Source organism: Natrix helvetica (genome assembly GCF_964273705.1).
Source record: "Natrix helvetica genome assembly, chromosome: 3".
NCBI lineage: Eukaryota > Metazoa > Chordata > Lepidosauria > Squamata > Natricidae > Natrix > Natrix helvetica.
The window spans coordinates 104,231,289-104,255,016 of NC_138549.1; the positions used below are offsets into that span (position 1 = coordinate 104,231,289).

Below are 23,728 nucleotides of genomic sequence, written 5' to 3' on the forward strand. Positions count from 1 at the left end.
TCACAGCAAACCAACATTAGATGTAAAAGTTCCCCTTGCACATATGTGCTAGTCATTCCCGACTCTAGGGGGCAGTGCTCATCTTCATTTCTAAGCCAAAGAGCCAGAGCTGTCCAAAGACGTCTCCGTGGTCATGTGACCGGCATGACTAAACACCAAAGGCGCACAGAATGCTTTTACCTTCCCACCAAAGGTGGTTCCTATTTTTCTACTTGTATTTTTACATGCTTTCAAACTGCTAGTTGGCAGAACCTGGGACAAGTAAAGGGAGCTCGCAACGTTACGCGGCGCTGGGGATTTGAACCGGTGAACTGCTGACCTTCTGATCGACAAGCTCAGCGTCTTAGCCACTGAGCCACTGTGTCCCAAGTGATTAGATGTACTATCAATCTAATAAATGGTAATTAAAACAAGAAATAATTCAAAAGCATCCAGAATACTAGTTATATGACCTATTACCATCTCAAAAAAAAAAATAGCTACACTAGCAACTCAAAATAATATCCCAGAAAACCACAACTGAATCTAAAATATGAGCCATCCCCCAATGAAGAAAAAAGGGCAATGGGAAGATTGTTTTATTTGTATTTATAAATCATCCACTGCTATTATAAGAATCAGTGGTATAAATATACATTTTCCAAATCATAAAACAGTATTATTTTTTTAAAAAAATAAGCTATTTCAAGGGAATGCTTATTTTATCATTAAAGGAAATAATGAAGCAAATATATTTCTGTGTCATCTATTTTTATCCCTCACTCTCTCCCACCACAAAAATGGACAGATATAGCTTTTGCATGTGTGAGTGTGCCCGCACGCGCACTTACAAGAGTCAGTGTTAACTCCTGGCAACTGCAGTTTTTTGGGCAAGGTTTTTCAGAAGTGGTTTGCCATTGACTGTTTCTTAGGCCTGAGAGAATGACTGGCCCAAAGTCACCCAGCTGGATTTGTGTATCACATGGGATAAGAATTCACAGTATCTCAGTTTCTAACCTGGTGCTTTAACCAGTATATCAAACTGTCTGTCACACAATCAGTACAAATTTGATACATAATGTCTTGCAATTATGAATTCTAAAATTAATTCAGCCAATCTTAATGGATTACAGATTTAATGCATTACCATTTCTTTCACATTTGGAATCCACCAAAATTCATTAATATTGTCTCCGTGTCTTTCCCTCTTTCAGAAAGATACAGTATTTTAAAGCAATTCTATATACTGACTAATTTATCAGCACGCACACAGAAAATCTCCAAGTAGCAACCATAAAGGAAAAGAAAAGATAGGAATGCAACCCCATGGGGATTGCTCAGTGAGACTTTAATTCATTCAGTATTTATCCATATGTTTGCAACATCTGACATTCTAATGATCAGCCATTCTGTAATATGCTAGTGTTTGCATAAAAATGCAACATGCAGACTGGCTTCTATTAAGCCAATTATTATCCAATGTATAAGATTTCACAACAAAAGCTTTGAGAATGAAAGTAACAGGAAACAAAAACAATCTGCTTGACACCACAAGAATTGCTTCCTGATGCAAACCCTAAGGCCATAAAACAGAGCTGCCTTTCTAATCTTATTTCACTAGGCAAATAAATAAATAATCCAAAAATGTATGCATGAAAACTTATCTAAAGAACATAACTGTTCCTTTTATGGTAACTTCTATATGTTTAACATTTTCCCAAAATAACATATCAATATGTAGTTCAGATAAAGACTCACTGTCCTATGATTGTCAAAACTTTAATTTATATCCAAAGCTATGTAATCCTTAAAAATATCTACATTATATATAGGATTTTTTTTTAAAGTGCACAAGTCAGTTTCATGCCTATCACAGGCAAACATTTTCTAATTTGGTTATTCAGGAGAATATGAGAATATTTCCTTTTATTTTTTGGACAGTATCAATCCACCTTTGAAAAGTTAAACTGGCAACCCCAGAAATGCTGGATTTCCTAGTCCGGAAGATAAATCAAGTTTTGCCTGAAATATTATATTAATATTCTGGTTTGCATATTCCAATTGTCCCTTAATAGACTGAAACACCAACAAAGTGACTAAATTAACAACCAATTTTAGTCTTTATTAAACTGAGTGAATGTAAAGGGTGAAACAAGGCAAGTATCCCATATGATTTTTGCCCCTTTCCATGGAGAGGTGAACATTTGCATATTTTTGTTAAGAAGGCTCTGTCACAGATGTTCACCCCCAGAAATGTGGAACTAGAGCAGTCATTCTCATAGCCACTTGGATGTAAATAAGGTAGGCTATCATGCCATTTCACATGACTTGAAAGCAGGTAAGATAGTACTACCAACCAGCCTGTTTAAAACTGGATGAGTTGCAATTGACTTTGGGACCTTATGGAAGGCAATGTGGATTCCAAACAGGGAAATTACACCAATGCAAATTGAACTTGAGTTTTCAGAGATGCTTCGGGTTGAGTTGAAAAATTTCTTCTGATTAAGACCTACGTCTGGTTTTTGCATGCTACACAAAGTCAGCACACTAGTAAGATATAAAAAAATAAAGTGAAAGTAACATTCAGTACCTACCTACTGGTATTTCTGTTTATGTTCCCCTCTTGACACAAATATAATAATTTTCTGGCAATATTTCAATGATTTGTATTAAATTCATTCAAATGCTTAAAGAGGCATAAAGAAGAAAACCATAACTATACAGATTATTAAGGATGGTTCAGGGCAAAATACCTGGAGAACAAAAAGGGTCTTTGGCATGAGTCATTTTTTAATTTTTCCTCCATATGGAACTCCATGCATATATTTGTCCTAATAAATATTGCGAAATGGAAAGCAACCAGAAGATTTGAGCCAAAAAAATGACTGGCAAAAAAAAAAAAGATTAAATATTTCTTCCTTTCCTGTCATTTTTTTTGCCCACTAAATGCCCCACTACTGTTTTTGATATTGTTTTAAAAAGAGATGAGGGACTGTTGCCATATGTTATTGTAAAATAGCAAGAGTCTTAATCCTTCAATTACAGTTTGGGTTACTCGCTACAATTCACTCCATAGATTACCAAATCTATCTCCACAAAAGTAGAATGTATCACTTGTTTTTCCCCAACATCTAGTGAATGCTGTATTTCTGCAGATCATTGATGCACTGACTGGAGCATGCTGATCCATTACTAAAAGCATAATGTGGAGTTATATTACAATAGAAGTAATCAAGAGATAGACTTTAAAGATAAATTACAAGTCACTCTTGCAATGGAAGATCCAGTTTATCTGACAAATTCCTAAGAAGCTTAATGATTGACTATTTGCTAACAAATAAGGCTTAGTACAATAAACATATTCTATTTAAATTGTTTGCAAGACCAAATATTTTAAAAAATGACCTTGGAGTATGCAACATTATTTTCACAAGCAAACTGTCCTATTCTAAAATAATGTTTAAAACACTAATTTTAAATAAAAGTTTCCCAAGTTTTTTTTAAAGAAAAATTGTCTAGGAAAATAGCTTGGAAAATCCCTTTAGAAACAACAGTTTCTTCTTGTGGGTGCACAAAGATGAACACATATATTATACCTTAAGTTCTTTCAAACAAGATACCACTAGGATGAGTGACAAGAGATGGGCTTTTCTTTAAACAATATTACACACAGCTATTTATTTTATTCTCCATGAAGCAGCTTTATAGATATTCCTGGTATGTAAGATAACATCTGTGTAACAAGCACCTGCTTTTAGTTAAGGGTTTTGAAGCATTTTCAACTGTGAGATTTTCAGCCCTCAAATGGTTATTGCATTTCTCTGCTTGTCTCTGCAGAACAGTATCTAATATCACACCTCAGGGAAAGCATTTTTTTGTTCAGGCTTATATACTCACAAGTAACCTTCAAACGTCTAGGACTTTCTTGGGAAAATTTAGCTTATGCTACCCACACTTTTTCCTGAGTGCATAAATCAGTCCAATCTTCCCAAACAACATTCATTCAAGTGGCATGCGAAGATAAGATTTACTAAGTATTTTGGGGAAGGAAAGTAGCTAAAAATGGAAATAAATAAATAAACCTTAAATAATTAACTCCTAATAATAAAGATCACGGTTTGTGACAAAGCATTTTGGTGCCTGGCACCCTGACTTTGGCAGATAAGAACTTCATGATAATTGTTTTGGATAATAGTTGTTTTACCCATTTCTTCCACTCTGCTGTGTTTACCACGTGCCAGAAAAGTATTATCCGCCGAGCAGCTGGAGCGTCGCAGGTGGTAAGTACACATGCCTGCGCTGCACACATGCATGCCCTGCACGTGTGCACATGGTGGATGCCGAGCCCCGTTGCAGCGTACTGGTTGCAACGGAATCCGGAACCCACCACTGTCTGGTTCCCTCTGGTTATAGCAATTTATCTGACAAGTATATATAGATTTTGAAGAGATTTATCTAAAAATCCTCCATTTTATTATGGATAATGTTTTGCTGTCCAGCAAAACAGATTTAAAACAGAGTTATAAAAACATACCTATTCTAAAGTATCATGGAGTACAATATGAAGAGCAGCTGGAAACTGAAGGTAACATTTATAGTATGGTTGTAAGGTCTTAATTGTGATAAATGCTCAGGACAAGCTATGGTTAAAAACAATAAGTTCGAATTTTGGCCAGGACCAGTGTTAGCTTAACTTAAGTTACTGAAATGAGCAATATTTTTCTTAGCAAAAAAGCACTAAATTCACCTTGAAGGATCTCTTATTAGGATTTTATAGTCCACTGGCTAGAAGTGCCAAACAGGACTTGAGAACTGAAGGAAAGAACTAAATGACTCTGAACAGTCATGCTGGATCATATTAAAAGTTTATCTAGTATACCATTGCAGTCTTATACTCTTAAATTTGAATCTGCCTTTCTCATGTTGAAGTGGGCTTATATTTTCATCATTCATGGACACTTAAAGATGCAGTCTATATTGCTGTAACTATTGAAACACTAATTGCCTTGGCTTTATATTTCAGCCTGGGCCAAAGGGAAAGACTTAAGATAAAAAGTCTTACAGGGATATTTCTCAGTAACAGAAATTATACAAATATACCTGCTGGGCTTTGAAACAGATACTGGGTAGGGATAAGACAAGATTTTACACACACACACACACACACAAAAGAGGGGCATGTTTTATAAATGAAAGTAGAAATATTTTCTACTTCTATTCTGGTTTTAATAATTTTACTCAAATGTATTATTGGGATAAATACATGTGCAGCATTCAACAAAAGTTTTAAAATAAAAATAATAAAAATAAATAAATAAAAAGAAATTAAAAAGAAAACGAAAAACAAGCAAGCTCAAAGGGCAGACCATCTTTCTGCCATCTGTTTTCTATGTTTCTAAATTGCCCAAAGTTTTTGTTACGAGTCAGGCGACATACAAATTTAATAAATTATTATTAACTTCAAGGGTTACTTCATATGATGCTAAGAATACAGCAACATGTAAACTTGTGGTTCACTATATATCACAATATGTCTGCTTGAATGAGGAAAGCACTGTATGGTAAAATATTTTGCATGTTATATGTTAAAGGCAATATAATCCAAAATAGTGATATTTAATATGACTATAAAAGATGCTACTACATCACTGCCGCAAGAAAGTTATGAAATGCTGAACCACAACACCATCATCCCGTCCCATCTTTTACTGCAAACTACCTTTATCAGGTGCCACTCTGCAACAGTCACCAAAAAAAGTTGGCTATTGAGAAACCACCAGAGCAGTAGGGAAATGTTTGTTTCTCTATGGTCCCCATAATTTTCCCAAATAAGACCATGATAAGGGTCAACAGAGCCATTACATGGCTGTCAAATATTCTTCCACCAAAAGCCTGGAGCCTCTGGGTTTAGACTGTTGAGTTGGGCTACATGCAGGCAGGAAGGGCCAATGGCAGCAAATGGCCCATCTAGTAAACCAGAAAAGTGATGGGACTGATTTTATTATCCTGCTAGGATTTTGAGACATCAATCACTGGAAAGATCAGCAAAACAACAGTCCTATCTGAAAGAGCGTTTGAAAGGAAGTTAAAAATGGGTTTTGTTCCAACTGTATAAAGAGCAATAAGGAAGTTAATATTCACACAATACTGTTCTTCTTATTTGTTTGTTGTATACCTTAGGTTTGCTAAAGCAAAGAACTGGATAAAGGTTAGACATTGAAATGGAAATGAACAATAATTTAAAAAGTTATCTTAGTGGATGCTCCCTTCTCATCCTTTACTACTATCAGTCTACTTTGTCTCGTAGTCCCAATCCATGCAACTGCCCAGGGAGAAGTATAGAAAAATCACTACAGGTAGTCCTTAACTTATGATCACAACTGACCCCAAAATTTCCATTGTTAAGTGAGACTTGCCTCATGTTACAACCTTTCTTGCCACAGTTGTTAAGTGAATCACTGAAATTGTGACGTTAGTAACCCAGATGTTAAGCAAATCTGCCTTTCCCATTGACTTTGCTTGTCAGGAGGTTGCAAAAAGTGATCACATGACCCTGGGACCCATAAATGTGAACCAGATGCCAAGCGTGTGAGTTTTGATCCCATGACCTTGGGGATGCTGCAAAGATTGCAACTGTGAAAAGAGGTAACAAGTCACTAAGTGCTATCGTAACTTTATTCAATGGTGTTGTAACTTTGAATGGTCACTAAGCAAACTGTTATAAATCAAGGATTACCTGTACTCTGTCTGGTTTGCATGTTCTGAGGGATCAGACAAAGGTAGCCAAGAAACCGAAAAGTGAATCTCAATAGATGGCCCCAAACACTGGCCTTTAATTCTGTCTTTCAGCATTAAACTTAGAGGAGCTCAAGAACTCAGAGTAACAGGGTATCTTATGCAGTGATTTGCTTGCTTGTGGCTTTGCAGCATGAATACAGATGCTGTGATTCATCAACCACAACTTATAACACTGTGCATTGTGAGAACCCAGGTAACTGTGGCTTAAGCAAATAAGCAAATAAAACATGGTTTAAAATGGACTGTGACTGCAGGCACTAACTTACATTGAATAATAATAATCCTAATAATAATGGATTCATGGAGGGTTTACGTACCTTAGTGATATGTGAGTAACTTTGGGAATGGAAATTTCAATCTGCCAAGACCTGTGGCATGAGATTTCAACTGCTACAGAAGCTTGAGAATTAAATTTTTGAAAAAAGCACATTTAATTTTTTTGCTATATGGAAATTATTTTGATAATATAGGTTTCCATATTATATTTACTCAAAATACTAGATTCTACTAATGCTAAAATAATTTTCTGTTGAACAAGAATTCCTGATTTTTTAAAACTACATTTGACTCACAAATGCTAAAAAATATGCAAAAATATTTAGAAACACTGGGCAACCTTCTCACATCTCTCTTATGAGACAGTCAGTTATAGCACTTTAAATAAAAGCGACGATCTGAACTGAAAAAATTCAGCGGAACTTTATTTCAGTATTAAATGTTTAAACCAGTAAAATTAGAAGTTAAAGGTTCCACAAAAAGTAAGAAAAAGTTAAAAACATTTAACATTTATATTTTGCTGCATAACAGATTGTTTCACACTAAAGTAACATTTTATTCATTTTTTCACATCAGATATGGTAACATGATGCACATACTAAAGTCATTATTGCAATAGTTCCACCATAGTACATATATATTACCTTTTCTCAAGGATATAGGATTAACTCAATTCAAAGTACTGCAAAAAATGAAAATATATGATTTCTGTAGTATAGGAAACCCAAATCATATTTGCATTCAGCCAGAATCTCAGAAAGACTGTTGAAGTCTTTCTCTTGAATATATCCATTTTAGAAATAACTGGCAATATTACAACTGGGATGCGCCTGAATTTTATTTACATTAATACGGTCATGTAACCTTGGACAATGTACCCTTTTCAACCTTACCTACTTCACACTGTTTTATGGAATATAAAATAGAATATCCTTACTTGTGTATTCCATGTATTTTAATATGAGAATACGGTAGTTCCAAAGTAGGTAAATTCAAGGCTAAGAACAGCATAATGCAGTCTTCATCATTCCAACAAAACTTTAATATTAGCATGGCAGTAGCCCAATTCTCTCATATACAAACAAAATACACGCTCCAAATGCAGAATTATTTTCAGGTGCAACCATATTTATATTTGCTTTATTTCCCTGATAGCAATCCTCTGGATTAACAACTGATACTCTACTCTGCTGGAATTTATCCCAGAATAAAATCAAGTCCTAATCTAATACTTTATAATTACAGATGCTAGTTCCCTCGCACCACTTTACCCAATGAATATTTCGTATCTGTAAACAGCAGAGTATTAATTCTGTAGGAAAAAAATGCATATTATCTCAGACTATTACACATTAACTACCTTAGATTTAAATCAACTCACATACTTAGCAGCCAAAGAGTAAATATGTATTAATCTAGCAATGTATATACACATTAGCCAGATACTTTCCAATACACTAAGTTGTACCAGTAATTGTAGCTGAAGCAATATGATTGAAGTATATTAGCCAATATTAATATTTAAGCTATGACATCATGAACATGGTCTGCTATAAGCAAGACAAGGTTAAACGTGACAAAATACATGAAGACTCAGTTTTAATTTGTTCAGGGTGTGATTTAACTCCTTTGCTCACTCAAAAAGCAAGCATGCTGTAAGTATAAAGATCTTGTAAATCTAGCTTCATTACTAGACACCAAACTGCTTGTTTTTTATATAGAACTGATATCTAAAATTGTCTACTATAAGGTGTTCAATGGGATGGATGTTTGAAGAGAACTCCAAACTTCAGCTTGTGACTTTTAGAGTCCACAGTTCAAATTATCTTCAAACTTTAATTGGGACGACAATAGTTACTTGAAAAATCTTCACCCAAAGCAGCTTGCCAACACTTACAATCTCAGAAAATGAACTAAATAAACTGAGGGGAACAAATCAGGGAGTCATTATATTTTAAATTTCAGCATGTTCATTGAACAAGTATATACAGAAGTTTTTGGGGGGATGGGGGTGGGGCGTTGCTCATCTCCTAGTATTTCAGTACATGTTTGCATTAATTTTAATATTTGGGATCAATGTTTTCATTTTTAGGTTTGGTTTTGTTCCTTCTGTTTTATCTTAAACTCTATGTGTGTGTTTTCTTTTGAAAACAACTTGGAAGCTTCAGCTACCTCTAAGATATGATTTCCAGAATATTAAGCAATATATATTATTTTAAAAGGATTGCACTGCTGTGTATTCACTGGTAACAATTTTAAAAGCTTATCGTCTAAATCCCAAATGATTTAAGATCCAAACAGTTCCCCACATAAGTTACCTCAAAATTTTTGCTTAAAAAAAATTAAGACTCATTCTCTATTGGGCATGAACTATGCAAAAAGAAATGCCTTCGGTTCTTTTTGGCATCAAGTTGTTTTTCTCTATTTCAATACTTAAAATGCTCTAACTTATTTTACTTACACTTTAAACTGATGTTTTGATGAATTTGAACAATACAGCAAAATTCTATATTAAAAATATAAAAATGTACAATTGCTATAGCTTTTAAAATTTTTGTGATTGATTGGTTATCTACCGGCTAAAGGGGGCATATAATTTTTTCCCACTAATACAAATGTGTAAATTTATCATTTTCCTTCCCAATTTACGAAGTTGAGTGGGAGCAGTTTACATGTAGCTCCAAATAACCTCTCACCCAGACCCAATACAGTTCAGCCCCATCAACGTTACCGTACCTTGACTTGAGGCATAGGCCTTGATGCAGTCCTGTGAACATTTTCTGGCAATAAATCATTCTGAATGTAATGAGTCTGATTTGGCTCTTCTGTGTACAGTAATCTCCAACAAAATCTGATGTCAAAAATTCCTGTCTAGTATCATTCTGAAGTATACACTTTCCCTTTCCTTTACTGTGGTGCCAACACACTTGCGCTTCCAGGTTTCTTTGTGTCACCTCTCAAGACTTGCACCACCCAAAAGCAATTTACTCCACCACAATCTACCAGGGGAACCAGTTTAAGTTTCCTCTGACTTTGTCAACTTCAGAACAACATTTCCCCAACTCCATCGCTTCTAACCAAGTTTTCCCACCCTTTTAATTGAACTGAATCCAATAAGGCCATCTCATCTGCTTCAACCCAAGCTGAAGGGGGGGAAAGGCAAAAAGACAGAAACTCTCAGGGATAAGTAATAAGGCCTAGGCTAGACTGATTAGTTAAATGTTGCCAGTGTCTCATTTTGATTTTTAAAGATGCAAATCCAGGTGATATTTAGAAAACCCCCCTCTCTACTCAAAGGTTTACCCTACAAACTTTGCAGACTCTGGAACGACAGCTAGCAAGTAAATAAGTTTGAAATCCTGGTTTGCTCTGATTGAAGCCTTCACTTCCAATGGTTCAATGCAAGACCTCGGTAAAAGAGGCCAAGATGAAGAAGGGAGGCCGAGGCCCTCCTGCAGCATAGAAAGCGGGCAAGCGGGAAAAGCTGAGGGGATGTTAAAGAGGAACCGAGGCGGCAAAAATAGCCCAAACTCCTCACGCCCTTCCCAAGCCTTGAATTTTCCCGCCGGCGCTCAGCTAAGTGTTCCGCCATCACCCGAGGGGCTGCAACGCGGGTGGAGGGCAGGCTTGCTCTGGGCACGTGCAGAGTATTTTCGCCTTGCAGCGGAGCACGGTTGACTCTAGGCGCTCGAGGGTTGGGGAAAAGGAGCCTTTTCAAGGCAAAAAGGCGCGGAGGGCAGGCCGGTTTGGGGATACGGAAAACCTCGCTCGTTGCAAGCCCAAACTTCGGGCCACGGCTCTAGGATTCGGCCAACAAGTACCGGAGGTGGGGGGGGGGGCGAATCAGGGGATCAGATTGGAGCCTTCTGCGGCATCCACCGAAGGGTTTTAGTGCGGACTTGGGAGCAAAAAGAACCGCCTTCGTTACGAAGAAGGGAGGCAGGCACAAACCACGATCAAATGCAGGTCCTGAATGCTATGCCAGTTAATCCCTTGTTTGGGACGCCTCATTTGCAATTCTCCCCCTTCCCTTCCCCGGCTGCAAAGAAAGCTGCCTGCATGGCGTTCAGAGATGGTCTACCTTCCTCACGTGCGCTTGACACTCTCGACCCCTCCCAGCATCCTAGGGAAGACTGAATCCAGCCTCCAAGTAGGCTTGAGCTCCAGAACTGGCCAGGCTTAGACACGCAACTCGCTCGCTCTCGCACACACACACCTCTGCGTGTGCAACACGTTTAACTGGCGTTCAGTTTGCTGTAAGGCCGAAGGGGTATCACCCGTCGAGTGCCCCCAACCCAAGCCCAAAGTCTCCTTTTTAATCGCACCCATCCACGCCGATTGCCCCTTCGGACGAACTCCGAGCGGGAAGAAGGGCGAGGAAGTCCGGGCCGCTCTCAGTCCGGCAGAAGCGGAGCCTTCCCCGCCGGGGCATCTTTAACCGCGGCAACCGGAGGCGGACGGGCTGGGTTGGGCTGGGTTTGGCTTACCTGGCGCGGCGGGTTCGGCCAGGCTCCGGGTGTGCAGCCACAGAAGCAGCTGGAGCAAGAAAGGGCTCCTTTTCCAGCTGCCCGGATGGAGCCGCCGCTGCATTCCTGAGCCGGCTCCTCGTCCCTCCTCGCTACTCCAACATCCAGGAATCCCGAGCCCGGTGGCTGGAACGGGCTTTCGCTCGCCCGTCCTTTCCCCTCCTTCTCTCGCCGGGCTGTGAAACTGGCCTCCGGCGGGCGGTAGGCTGCCTTTACTGGCTTCCCTCGCTCCTTCAGCCTCCTGGCTTGTCACTTTCTCGAAGCTCCGCTCCAGACCGCCCCATCCCGAGCCAAGGCAGCCCCGCCGCCTGGAAGGGGCCGGCCGGTCCGCCCTGGTCGACCCTCCCGCGCCCCCTGCTGGACCAGCCGGAACGCGCTTCTCCACCTGGAAGAGCAGCGGCGCCTCTCAACGCTCCTCCGCTTAATTAGACGCGCCTTGACTTTTATTTCACGCGCGTTGGAAACGATCCACCGGGACGCAAAATAAGCCAGCGGGAGACGCCGACGCCTCCTCTTCACAACTCCGTGGCTTACAGACTTTTTTTGTTTTTGTTTTAGAAATATCGACGGTGGCGCTAGTTGCTGCGTGCGTGCCAATGCATTTAACTTTAAAAAATAAATTAAATGAATATAAAAATATGGCGGTTGGCCTAAGGATTAGTTTCAGTGGGAGAGGGATGAAGAAGGAGATGCTAAGGGAAAACCCACAGTGAAAAAGCGACCCTGTTGCCAGCTTGAGAAAAAGCTGTTTACAGGCTTGGTGAATGGTGGATTTCTGCCAGTGGCTCCCCCCCCCCTTTTCCACTCCTGAGCCCATTTGTGGAGGGTGGAGGGTTGTTAAGCCATGGCTTGATTTTAAATATTATGTTTACACAATAAGAATGTGGAAAATGCATTTCAGAAGAATTAACAGATTAGCCTATTGGAAAAGACCGAAGCATAAATGTTGAAATAAATGTTCCACATTACAGAAAGGCAAAAATAATGATACACTTTATATTCAAAACCAGGAGAAGTTGGTGAGGGATAGATTGTTGTTTGGTTTCATTTCCATTAAAATGCAGGGGAAAAAACCTGCCTGGAATATTTCCATGGAAAGAGTGTTAGAAACATGGGGTAGTTAAAATGTTTACAGGGCCTGAGTGTTGTATTTATTTCAAATAAAGTTTTGCATTTGTAGACAAAGCCCTTGGAAGGTGACTAACTATAACCACAAACTATGTTATTCTAAAGTAGCCTGGTTTAGATAATTCTATCATGGTTTGTTGGATTTGGTACATATCTAATGTATGACATTGAATATGTCTAATGTATTCCATATTGCCAAGATGTTATAACTAGATCTCAGATATAATTACAATGAAAATACATCCTTTATTATAGAAAGCTGTCCTTTAGATTTATTTTTGAACGTTTTACTTTTGTCTTGTAATTTGATACTTAATGCAGTTTTTCACTTTCATGCAAGAATATGGTAATTTATTTTTTAAAATTACATGCAAATACTGGTTTATTTTAGATATTTTTTATTAGAATATGCATTTTTGGAAAGCTTTTCTTAGTTTTCCTCTTGAAATTTCCATTGTAAAGTAAAGTTATAAACATAAACCGTTTTTTTTTTATCCTGAAGAACCTCTTTTGATTTGTCTCTTTTTCAAGTGGTCCCTTATTTTTCCCTAGAAACTTTGGTCATTGTCAATTTAACACTATATTTTACTGATAGATACACAGGGTAGAAAATCTACATCACAAGGATTAATGTAAACATTGACTTAATTTGAGGCTGATTTTGGCCTCCTTTCAAATTCTACTCCATTTGCAAAATCCTCCTACTTTGCAGATGGATTTGTGAATTATTAAAGGCTACGCCTGAGCTCTGTCCTTTATGCGTGTGTGTTGTGGCATTGCCTGCATGTACAGATGAGCTGACTTGCATCAAGGCAGCACAATGGTCCTTTCCTTGTTTCAATGAAAATCTTCAATCCTGTGAGCACCTCAACTCAGATATTTAGAGTATGGTTTCTAAGGGGAAAACACAAACTAGATGAAAGGATTCAAGTAGAAATGAGAAACAAATCAGAAATATTTGAATGATCAGTTGAGGGTGCAAAAGGAGAGAAGAGTATAAGAAGACCTGTTGGGACCAATGGGTGTAAAATGAAATGTTTCATGACTGCACTGGACTGCTGCTGTGGTCATTAAGTAAATATGAGTGAGATGCAAATGACCGCAACTTGCAACTTCCTCTGGCTTCCCCATTGACTGAGAGAAACTGAAGGTTGCAAATGGTGATCATGTGACTGTGGGACACCTAAATCACAACCACATAACCATGGGATGCTGCAATGGACACTGATTCAAGGACCAGTTATAAACATACATTTTTAGCCCCGTTATAACTTCAAACAGTTGCTAAACGAGGCAGTTTCTAAGCGAGGACTACCTGTTATTTCTAATCAACTTATTTCCTAATATTGTACAGTACAGTTTTTTTTAATTTATTTATTCTTTTGCATGTCGATAGCCATTTTTTTCTTTTATTTGTAATTATTTGTATTTAATTTTGAAATCATAATAGAAATGGAAATGGGAAAAAAATCCTAGGAATATCCATGTCACTCGCTTAGCTGTTATATTCAGTTTGTTTAATAAATACAGTTTTTTAGATTTATTTGCTTTTATTAGTTTGGAAGCACATGCATAAGGTTGATATCTAAAGACATTTCTACCACTGGTTGAAACTTGAGTGAGGGGCAAGAAATTATTCACTCTTAAGGTCTAATTTGCACAGATACCTTCCTGAGGACAGAAGCGGGTAAATTTATGAATTATGTAATTAAAGAAAACAAGATTGGTGAAATTATGAATGCACCTACTCCCATGAGCTTGGTTAAGAATGATAAATGCACAATTCAATGCTATTTTTATAATCATTTTTTTAGTTGCCATTTAAAACAACAACAACTATGAAAATAGATACTATCAATTAGTAAAATTCAATTAAAAACTCCAGTCTTGATGACAACTTTGTTGGAAAAGTGTGTATAAAACCAGTACGTGAAATTCACCAGATATGTTTGAGAGAAGAAATAAAATAATTTATAGTAATAAAACATAAAAATATTATTTTTAGCTCCCCATCTGTCCAACTGCCCACAATTAGCAAACACAATGTCTTCCTGGCTTAGAGACTGCTCTGCAGAGCACATCAATGAAAGTTAAAACACATGCTTGGAGAATGCATCTGCTTTTAATCTGCAGCATTCTGAAGTCAATACAAATATTTTTGCTATTTTCCCTTTAACTTGCAACAGTTGCAAAGACTGATGTGCTCAAATGGAAGAGCTGAAAATAAAAGACACTCAAAAATTAGAAAAAGAAGCAAAACTAATACCTTAGACTTAAAAATTAAAATACATATTTTAAAAGAAGATTAATTTAACTCAGTAATGATGAATAATAACCAAGATTAAGACAAAGGTAGACCCCAAGTAGGTCATTAGATTTTGACTGGATTCTCCTCCTCTTGGGGGTTGATGTGATAAAACTCTCTGAAACTATGTCTAGTTGAACATTTCAACATGTGAAATAAAAGCAATAGTAATAATGTCTTGATGCCAATGCTGGAATCAAGAAGATTAAATTTGTAGTATTGTAGAAACTCCTTAATTAATGTAAAGATAACCATGAAGCATCCTCCCAGTAATAATTCATTACAGCAGATATAAAGATACCAAAGCAAAATGTTGGAATTAGGTTCAGATCCAGGGCACGTTTTTGGGGCTGCATGATTTCTGGTACACAACCACATTGCATGACTACTTATATTTTCCTTCCAAAATATGTGGCCCACTTCATATTTTCCAATTATACCAATAAATGCTATATTTTACTGACACATTTTGAACATATGAAAACCTTAGTCGACATTCCCAGTTAAGAACCCTTTGAGATAAAATAGAAGGAAAAAGAAAAACCGTGGATACATTATGAAGCAACAAAATTGAGGAGCATTTTTAAAAAGTGGTCCCTTGGTCTATTTCCTCATAGTGAATGTCAATCTATACTTTTTTTAAGGTAAGTTTATTCCAACTAGCTACATAATTATCATTCTGTGCTTCATAATGCCATTCATGAAGGTGACAGATATGAAGAGAGATTGAACCTCATCTTCTTGTACTTCTCTTTAGTACTGTAAGATTTACTATCTTCATAGTATCTTTGTACCCAATGGGGTTAGGATTACACAAATGATACTAATAAAGCAATTTGCATACTACATACGTCATTTGTGCAATGACATCATTGAAGCATTATACTGTCCATGAAGCATTATACTGGCTTGTAATGAATGCTCATGAGTTCTGTTATTTTGATTGTTGATGGGTCTAAAATCAACTGTTCACCTACATTTTCGTTTTTTCTTTGATGAAATCTATTGTGCATTTGTCCTTAATATATGAAGTTTATGACATTTAGTATTCTTGAGTAACGCTATAAAAATGATCATTCTACAAGAGGGTGGCTGATCAAAAGTCACCAAAAGCCTTACTTTGTTTACATATATTTTAATCCTTGAGTACAATCCACAATATTTATCTTATACATGAATAAAACACATCTCAGGGAATACAATTCTTTCTAAAGAGGCTTTCAGAGAGAATTATTTATTTACTTAGCAGTGACTTTGTATGGGAAAATCTAATTGTGTTTATTAGAAGTGTAATCATTTTAATGTTGTAAACCACCCAGAGTTGCCCATGATTAGGTGGATGGCAAATAAATGTAATAAACAGAATAAATAATAAGCCATGGGGTTGTCTATTTTACCTACAGCCAAGAAATATCTAAAATGAAAAGTACAAAAAGAAATGAAGTTAATATAATCTCTAATATTTATATTTAATTTCTTGGAAGTTTTATTTTGAGGATTTGAAACCTTAGAACAGGGATGTCAAACTGACAGCCTGCAGGCTGGATGCATCACGCACAGGCCACGCCTACCCCAGCTCCACAAAGGGGAAAAACATCGTGAAATGTCACGTGATGTCAGTGTGACACAGTGAGTTTGACACCCATGCCCAAGAACCAGGGTGGGCAATTGGTCCCCTTTATGACCTGTGGACTCCCAGAATTACTGACCAAGCATGTTGAAGTCCACAGTTGAAGTCACAGTCCCCACCCTAGAGTAATTATATATTTTTCAAGAAAAATGCAGGTAAGGACATATCTAGTCACTATACTGTAGTCCAAATTTTTCTTCTGTTCTCAAAATGAAAGAAAAAAACAGCTCACTAGATCATACAGTATGAAATGAGAGACCTATCAACCTCTTCCTGAAGTTTATGGGAATGGAATAAAGCCTCTTCTATTAAAGAAATCATGTGGAAACAATGGAAGAAGTGTGTAATCTTAACGGCCTGGAATTTTAGTCATTGATGTGATCATCTGAAATACCATCAAAACATAAAGTGGGTTTTGCTGTGGCGAGATGCAGGCAGTCATCTGGTGAACAGCACTGTTGGTTTGTAAATGAGGAACAGAAGTAAGAGATGGAGAAAGGAAGGCTAATTGTTTTTAATCCTTTATTCTCTTCTATTAATCCCCTTCCTGCCATTCCTCTTTGGAATATAAAAGGAGGTGGCCTCTCTTTCTGTCTTCAGGTACGTATATGTTGATTGAGAAACAAAGATTATATGCTCTAAAGCATTTTGAAAAGATGCTTAATTTTTTTTTTTTTTTTTTTTTTTTTTTTTTTATTAAAAGAGTTTTGTACAAACAAATTTTCCCCCTTTTCACCCCCCCCCTCCATACAATATAAATCTCATACAAATGCTATACCCCCCCGCAAAAATTCACATTCAAATATTATACCAAACACTTTACCCCCTCCCCACCCCCCATCTTAAAATAGATTACTCATAACCCCTCTCCTCCCAACAAAAACTATAGAGATTAGTCTTAAATTAATAATAACACATTGATCATTTTCTAAGCTAATTTAACATCTATAACCCTTAATATAAATTTCTCCTAGCCTAACAATGTTTCATTAGTCCCATCTTCTAATTTATTCATACATATATATTGCCCCACCCTCCACCCTAACCCTCCCCCACCTCCCGCACAAACCCACCCCCCTGACTTCCGCTGTATACCACTCTAATAATTCCAAACATCCCATATACTATTTACTCTGATCCTCTACGGTCAAAACATTCTTACCTAAAGGCTAGATAATAACTCCTAGTCTGATATTTATTCTGTATATAATCAATCCATTTTGCCCATTCCTGTGTGTAATCCTCCTGTTTCTGAGCTTTTAAGAAAGCTGAAATTTTTGCCATTTCAGCGGACCCCGCCACCTTCTGAATCCATTGATCAATTGTTGGCAAAAAATCTTTTTTCCAATGTTGCGCAATCAACAACCTAGCTGCTGTAACCATATACAAGGCCAATTTTGTTTCCCCTTTGGTAAAATCCTTAACTATACCCAATAAAAACATTTGTGGAGTGAATTGTATTCTTTTCTTAAATACATTCTGCATAACCCACCATATTTTTATCCAAAAAGCTTTAACCTTGTTGCAGGTCCACCATACATGAAAAAAGGTAGCATCTAGACACCCGCATCTCCAACATTTTGGTTGAACATTTGGGTACATGCATGATAATTTTTTAGGATCTAAATACCATCTGTAAAACATTTTATAAAAATTCTCCCTTAAATTCTGTGACTGTGTAAATTTAACATTCTGAACCCATATTTTTTCCCACGTTTCCAACATAACCACTTCCCCAAAATTCTGAGCCCATTTAATCATACAATCCTTAACCAATTCACTTTCTGAGTCTCTTTCTAACAGTACATTATATATTCTTTTAACTTGTTTTGGACCAGTCTCTTTTATCTGCTTAATCAGTTCCACTTCTTTATCCATAAAGCCGACCCTGCGATCTTCTTCCCATCTCTTCTGAAGCTGTATGTAATGTAACCAATTTAAAGTAATTCCTTCTTCCAACAGCTGTTCCAGAGTTTTTAACTTCCATTCGCCCCCATCAGCAATAAGCACATCTTTATATAAACAACCCCCGAGTGACTTAATATTCATAATCCCCATGGTGTCTGCAAGATCCAACCAAAGCGGTATTTTATAATCCCAATTGGGCCGGTGCTTCTTCCATATTCTCATCAAGGCACTACGGAGAACATGGTTGTTGAACACTTTATCCACCCTGTCTTCATAAAAAAGATATGCATGCCATCCCAGAACAAGATCATGGCCTTCTATATTGAGCAATTCCATTTTTGTTTTCCCAAACCAATCTGCTACATGCGTTAATACCGCAGCTTCATAATACAATCGAAGGTTTGGGAGTCTGAGGCCACCTCTTTCACGTGTATCTTGCATAATCTTCATCTTTACTCTCGGTTTTTTCTCCTTCCAAACAAATTTATTTAATGTTGTTTGCCAATTTAACAAGGTTTTATCTGACTTGAGCACCGGAATCATCTGGAATAGAAAGATAAATCTAGGTAGAATGTTCATTTTAATTGCTGAGATCCTTCCAAGCAAAGACAATTGTAACTTTTTCCACGCTTCAAGATCTTTCTGTATCTTTTGCCACAACACTTCATAGTTATTTGAGAAAAGTTTTGTGTTTGATTCTGAAATTTGTATTCCTAAATATTTAACTTTAGAAACTATTTCAAAACCTGCTAAACTTACAAGTCTCTTTCTTTGAGTCTCTGTCATGTTTTTAACCATCATTTTCGTTTTGTTTTGATTTAGTCTAAACCCAGACACCATGCCAAATTCTATTATGATATTTTTCATCTGGATTATTGATTTCAAAGGATGTGAAAGGGTAACAACCAGATCATCGGCGAATGCTCTAGTTCTGTATTCCTTTTGCCTGATAGCTATGCCATCTAAGGATTTTGAGTCGCGAATTGCGTTCAACAAGACTTCCAAAGTTAAAATAAATAACAATGGGGATAATGGGCAACCTTGTCTTGTGCCTTTTTGTATCTCGAAAGTTGTTGACAAATTTCCATTAATAATAAGTTGTGCATTTTGTTGCTGATAAATTGCTCCAATCGCCTGCCGCAATCGTGGTCCCATATCCATCTTTTCCAAAGTCTTGGTTAGAAAGTTCCAATTCACTCGATCGAAGGCCTTCTCTGCATCCAAGAAAACCAGCACTGCAGAGATCTGCTTATTCTTATCAAGATAGTCAATTAAATCTATGAGTTGCCTTACATTCTCCTTCATATGTCTGCCTTCAATAAATCCTGCTTGATCATGATGAATAATCTCTTGAATAACCGGCATCAATCTGTTGGCTAATACTTTAGCAAATATTTTATAATCTGTGTTCAGAAGAGATATCGGCCTGTAATCCTCTGGTTTCTTAGGGCCCTCTTTATCTTTAGGTATCAATGAGATAAAAGCCGCTTTCCATGAGAGAGGTATTTTACCTCCTTGTTGTATATTACAAAATAGTTGTGTAAGATATTCAATCATTTCCAGTTGTAAAGTTTTATAATACATTGCAGTCAAACCATCAGTCCCTGGAGCCTTAGCTAATTTAAGTTGATTTATAACTAAAGTGATCTCATCAGCGGTTATAAGACGTTCCAAATTTGCCTTTTGAAGCACAGAAATTTTTGCAACCCTTTTTCCTTCCAAAAAATCATCTATTAACTTGTTCTGTATATTATCCTGTACATATAGCTTAGTATAATAGTCCACAAATGATTTTTTAATCAACTCTTGTTGATATACCATCTTCCCTCGAAACTCAATTTTATCAATAATTCTATCATTCATATTCCTTCTCAAAGTATATGCTAACCATCTACCAGGTTTATTAGCGTTGGCAAAGGTGTTATGTTTAGCAAATAGCAAATTGGTTGCTGTTTGTTCTGCTATAAGCATCTGAAATTGATCTTTCAACAGCTTTAGCGCCATCTGGAGCGCCTGGTCATTCGGGTTTATTATAAGCAGCTGTTCTTTACGTTTTATTTCATCTTCCAATTCCATTCTCCTTTTCTGTCTAATTTGTTTGTGTTTAAAGTTCATATGTATCAGGACCCCACGCATATAAGCTTTACTTGCATCCCAAACTATTTCAATGGGAGTGCCCTTATTCATATTAAAACTGAAAAATTCCTTCATGTGTTTTTTAAGTTCATCAACATTTTTTTCATATCTAAATAAATTTTCATTTACTCTCCAAGACCTTCTTGGCCTCATCCCTAATTCAATTTGTAACCACACCGGACTATGATCGCTAAGTGACCTAGCGAAAATCTTGGATTTCTTGGCTTTAGGAAGTAGATCCGGTGTTAACAAAAAGAAATCAATCCTTGAAAAGGATTTATGTCTATCTGAGTAGAAAGAAAAATCCATCTCATTTAGATGTTGTGTCCTCCAAACATCTTTTAATTTCAAATCGTCTTGTAAATCAAAAAAAGCCTTTGGTAATTTGGTAGTGAATTTCGTCTTTGTACTCTTGTCTATCTTTGGAGAAATCACTCCATTCCAGTCTCCCATTATTAGAATACTCTTAAAGTTCCAGTCTAAAATTTTTAAATGGAGCATCTTATAAAAACTTTCTTGGCATTGGTTAGGAGCATATATTCCTAGCACCAAAATGGAACCGAAGTCTGTATCAAATTGAATTGCTATATATCTACCAGCATCATCTGCCTCTATAACTTTAGTTGAAAATCTTTTATTTATATATATCACCACACCATTTTTCTTTACCAAATCAGAGGCAGCATAAAATGTTCCCAGTTTTGAATTCACTAAGTACTTCTGGTCTTGCAGCCTAATATGAGTCTCTTGAAGGCAAACAACATCATTATTAAATTGCTTCAAATAATAAAATATTTTTTTCCTTTTTTGTGGAGAGTTCATTCCATTCACGTTCCAAGATAATAGCTTAAGCATCTTTAGATCTGGTCTGAAGCGCTGAAAGCATTTGCTGAAGATCTCTCTCCACAAAACCAATCTCCAGCCCTGCTCCTCCCATGGCTCCGGTTTGCTTCTTAGCTTCTTTCTTAGCACATTGTATTTGAGGGTCAACGCGCTTATGAGATTCTAACATTTGTCTAGTCGTGGATCTGGTAATACGTTGTTCGACAGGTTTAAATATCGGCATTTCAGTGAGAGACTTAGAAGGTCCTTCTTCCAAGAAGGAGCACAACAGAGATCCAGAGGGGTCGACTCCACCTACAGCACCCTGCCCCTCCTCCTCTTTTTGTGTCTGCATTCTTTGCTCTTCTGTCTCTTTCTCAAACATCCTCTGCTCTAAGACATCCAAATCTACTGGTGTTGGTGTAGATGTACGTGGGGGGTTGCATTTTTCTTGAGTATTCCATGATAAAAGTCTCTGGCTTTATCTATTGTATTCAGACGGTACCTCACCCCTTCGTAACTAAATATAACACCAATTGGAACATCCCATCTATACTGTATCTCCTCTTCTTCAATTCCACTACCAAAAATCCAAAATCCCTTCTAAGCTTTAGCATCGCTGGGGTAATTCTTTAAAGACTCCGATCGTTTTCCCATCTAATTGCAAAGATGAATAATAAGAATTTTGCAGAATATCATTTCTAAGATTTCTCTCAGTAAAGTATATCACAACATCCCTTGGTAGTTGCCTTTGTGTGCAATACGTGAGTTAACTCTGTAAATTTTGTCAATCCTTGCAAAAATCTCAGAAGAATTCTGGATCTTCAATAACGTGGCCAGAGCATCAGCACAAACTTTTCTTAAGTCCTCTCTAGGGTTTTCTCTGATACCCCTCAGTCTAACAGCGTACTCCATAGATCTGAATTGCATCATGATAATCTCCTTATCCATCCTCTGCATATTCCCCTCCATTTCAACAAATTTCAAATCTGTTTCCTTCGTTTTAGTTTCCAAATCCAAAGCCAGATGATTAACTTTGCTGTCCACCTTAAGAACAACTTCTGACAGACCTGTAGCTAAAGTGTGTAATTTTTATCAGTTGATCATGTTTTTTAATGGTATCCTGAACCATTTCTTTAACCTCCTTAATTTCTTTGCGTAAAAAAGCATTTTCTTCCCTTATAAAGTCCTTGAAATCCTGATAATTTATTGTGGCACCTGGTGAAGCTTTTTTTTCCGTTGCCATAATTAATAATTCTTACAGCCGCCTCTAGCTGTCACCATTCAATTAACTTTCGTTTCCTTAGGTATTCAGCTGTAAATTAATACTTGCAAATGTTTCTTTCTAAGTTGCTCGAAATTAAAACTTTGACATTTAAGTAGTTCAGGTTATGTAAACTGGCTTAAAGATTGTTAATAGTTAGGGTTGTTTCAGCCGTTCCGCCTTTATTGCCCCGGCTATCAGCAGATAATTAGCTTTCGTTTTCTGTAGGTTTTCAGCTATAAATCAACGCCATTTTGAATCCTTTGTTCTAAGCCCACGCCTCTCGAACTCAGCAGTAGTGTTCTTTTTAAAGAGATTTCTTTTTTTTTTTTTTTTTTCTTCCCCCAATTAAAACTTAAAATACTTGCAAAAGTCTTGCTTCCTTCTTGGGATGTTAAGATGTTAAGATGTTAAGGGCTGTTCCCGGCGACTGGTTCTGCTTTTTTAGCAGAGGTTATCAAAAAGGCAGGAGAATACAACAACTGCGAAGGGGGCAAACCTCGTCAGACTCCGGACTCCGGAGGGTACACAAGGCTCAACCCAGCAGCTGAATCTCTCCCTCATAAATTCCAAGAATTTACGAGTGTCCGAGGTGTTAAGGATCGTAAAAAAACACCTCTAACTGTCTCTTGATCTGACAGGCTAAAAAAAGCTGCCATCGGCACCGGGAACAAACCGGAAGCCAAAAGATGCTTAATTTTTGACATGAAGGTCTACAACTCCCCTCTACTTACAAGCTGCAGTTAAAAGTTCTGAAAACTGTGTATGATTTGGAGGGAACAAACATATTTTGCATTTTTGTCACTTTATAACTAATACAACATTTCAATGGGGTAAAAAAAATCTTCATAAATTTTGAGTTTTCAAACACTCTAAACATGCACACAGCTTATCTGAATCATCTTCAAAATAGCCAAATGTATATTTACATATAATATGCATATGATAATTAATAA

General features: G+C 37.0%; 1 protein-coding gene across 2 annotated transcripts in view; it reads right to left on the bottom strand.

Annotated features, from left to right (window-relative positions):
* Positions 1-13,011, bottom strand: part of ROR1 (receptor tyrosine kinase like orphan receptor 1) — a 185,801-nt gene extending 172,790 nt beyond the window's left edge. Inside the window, exon 1 of one of the 2 annotated variants that reach the window (XM_081946485.1) lies at positions 11,541-13,011. In XM_081946485.1, the coding sequence (XP_081802611.1) occupies positions 11,541-11,643 (103 nt within the window). In that variant the 5' untranslated portion in view covers positions 11,644-13,011. Of the gene's footprint in view, positions 1-9,789; positions 10,575-11,540 lie in introns of those variants that run through there. The other variant, XM_081946486.1, reaches the window with a different exon arrangement.
* Between the last annotated feature and the right edge of the window lie 10,717 nt (positions 13,012-23,728).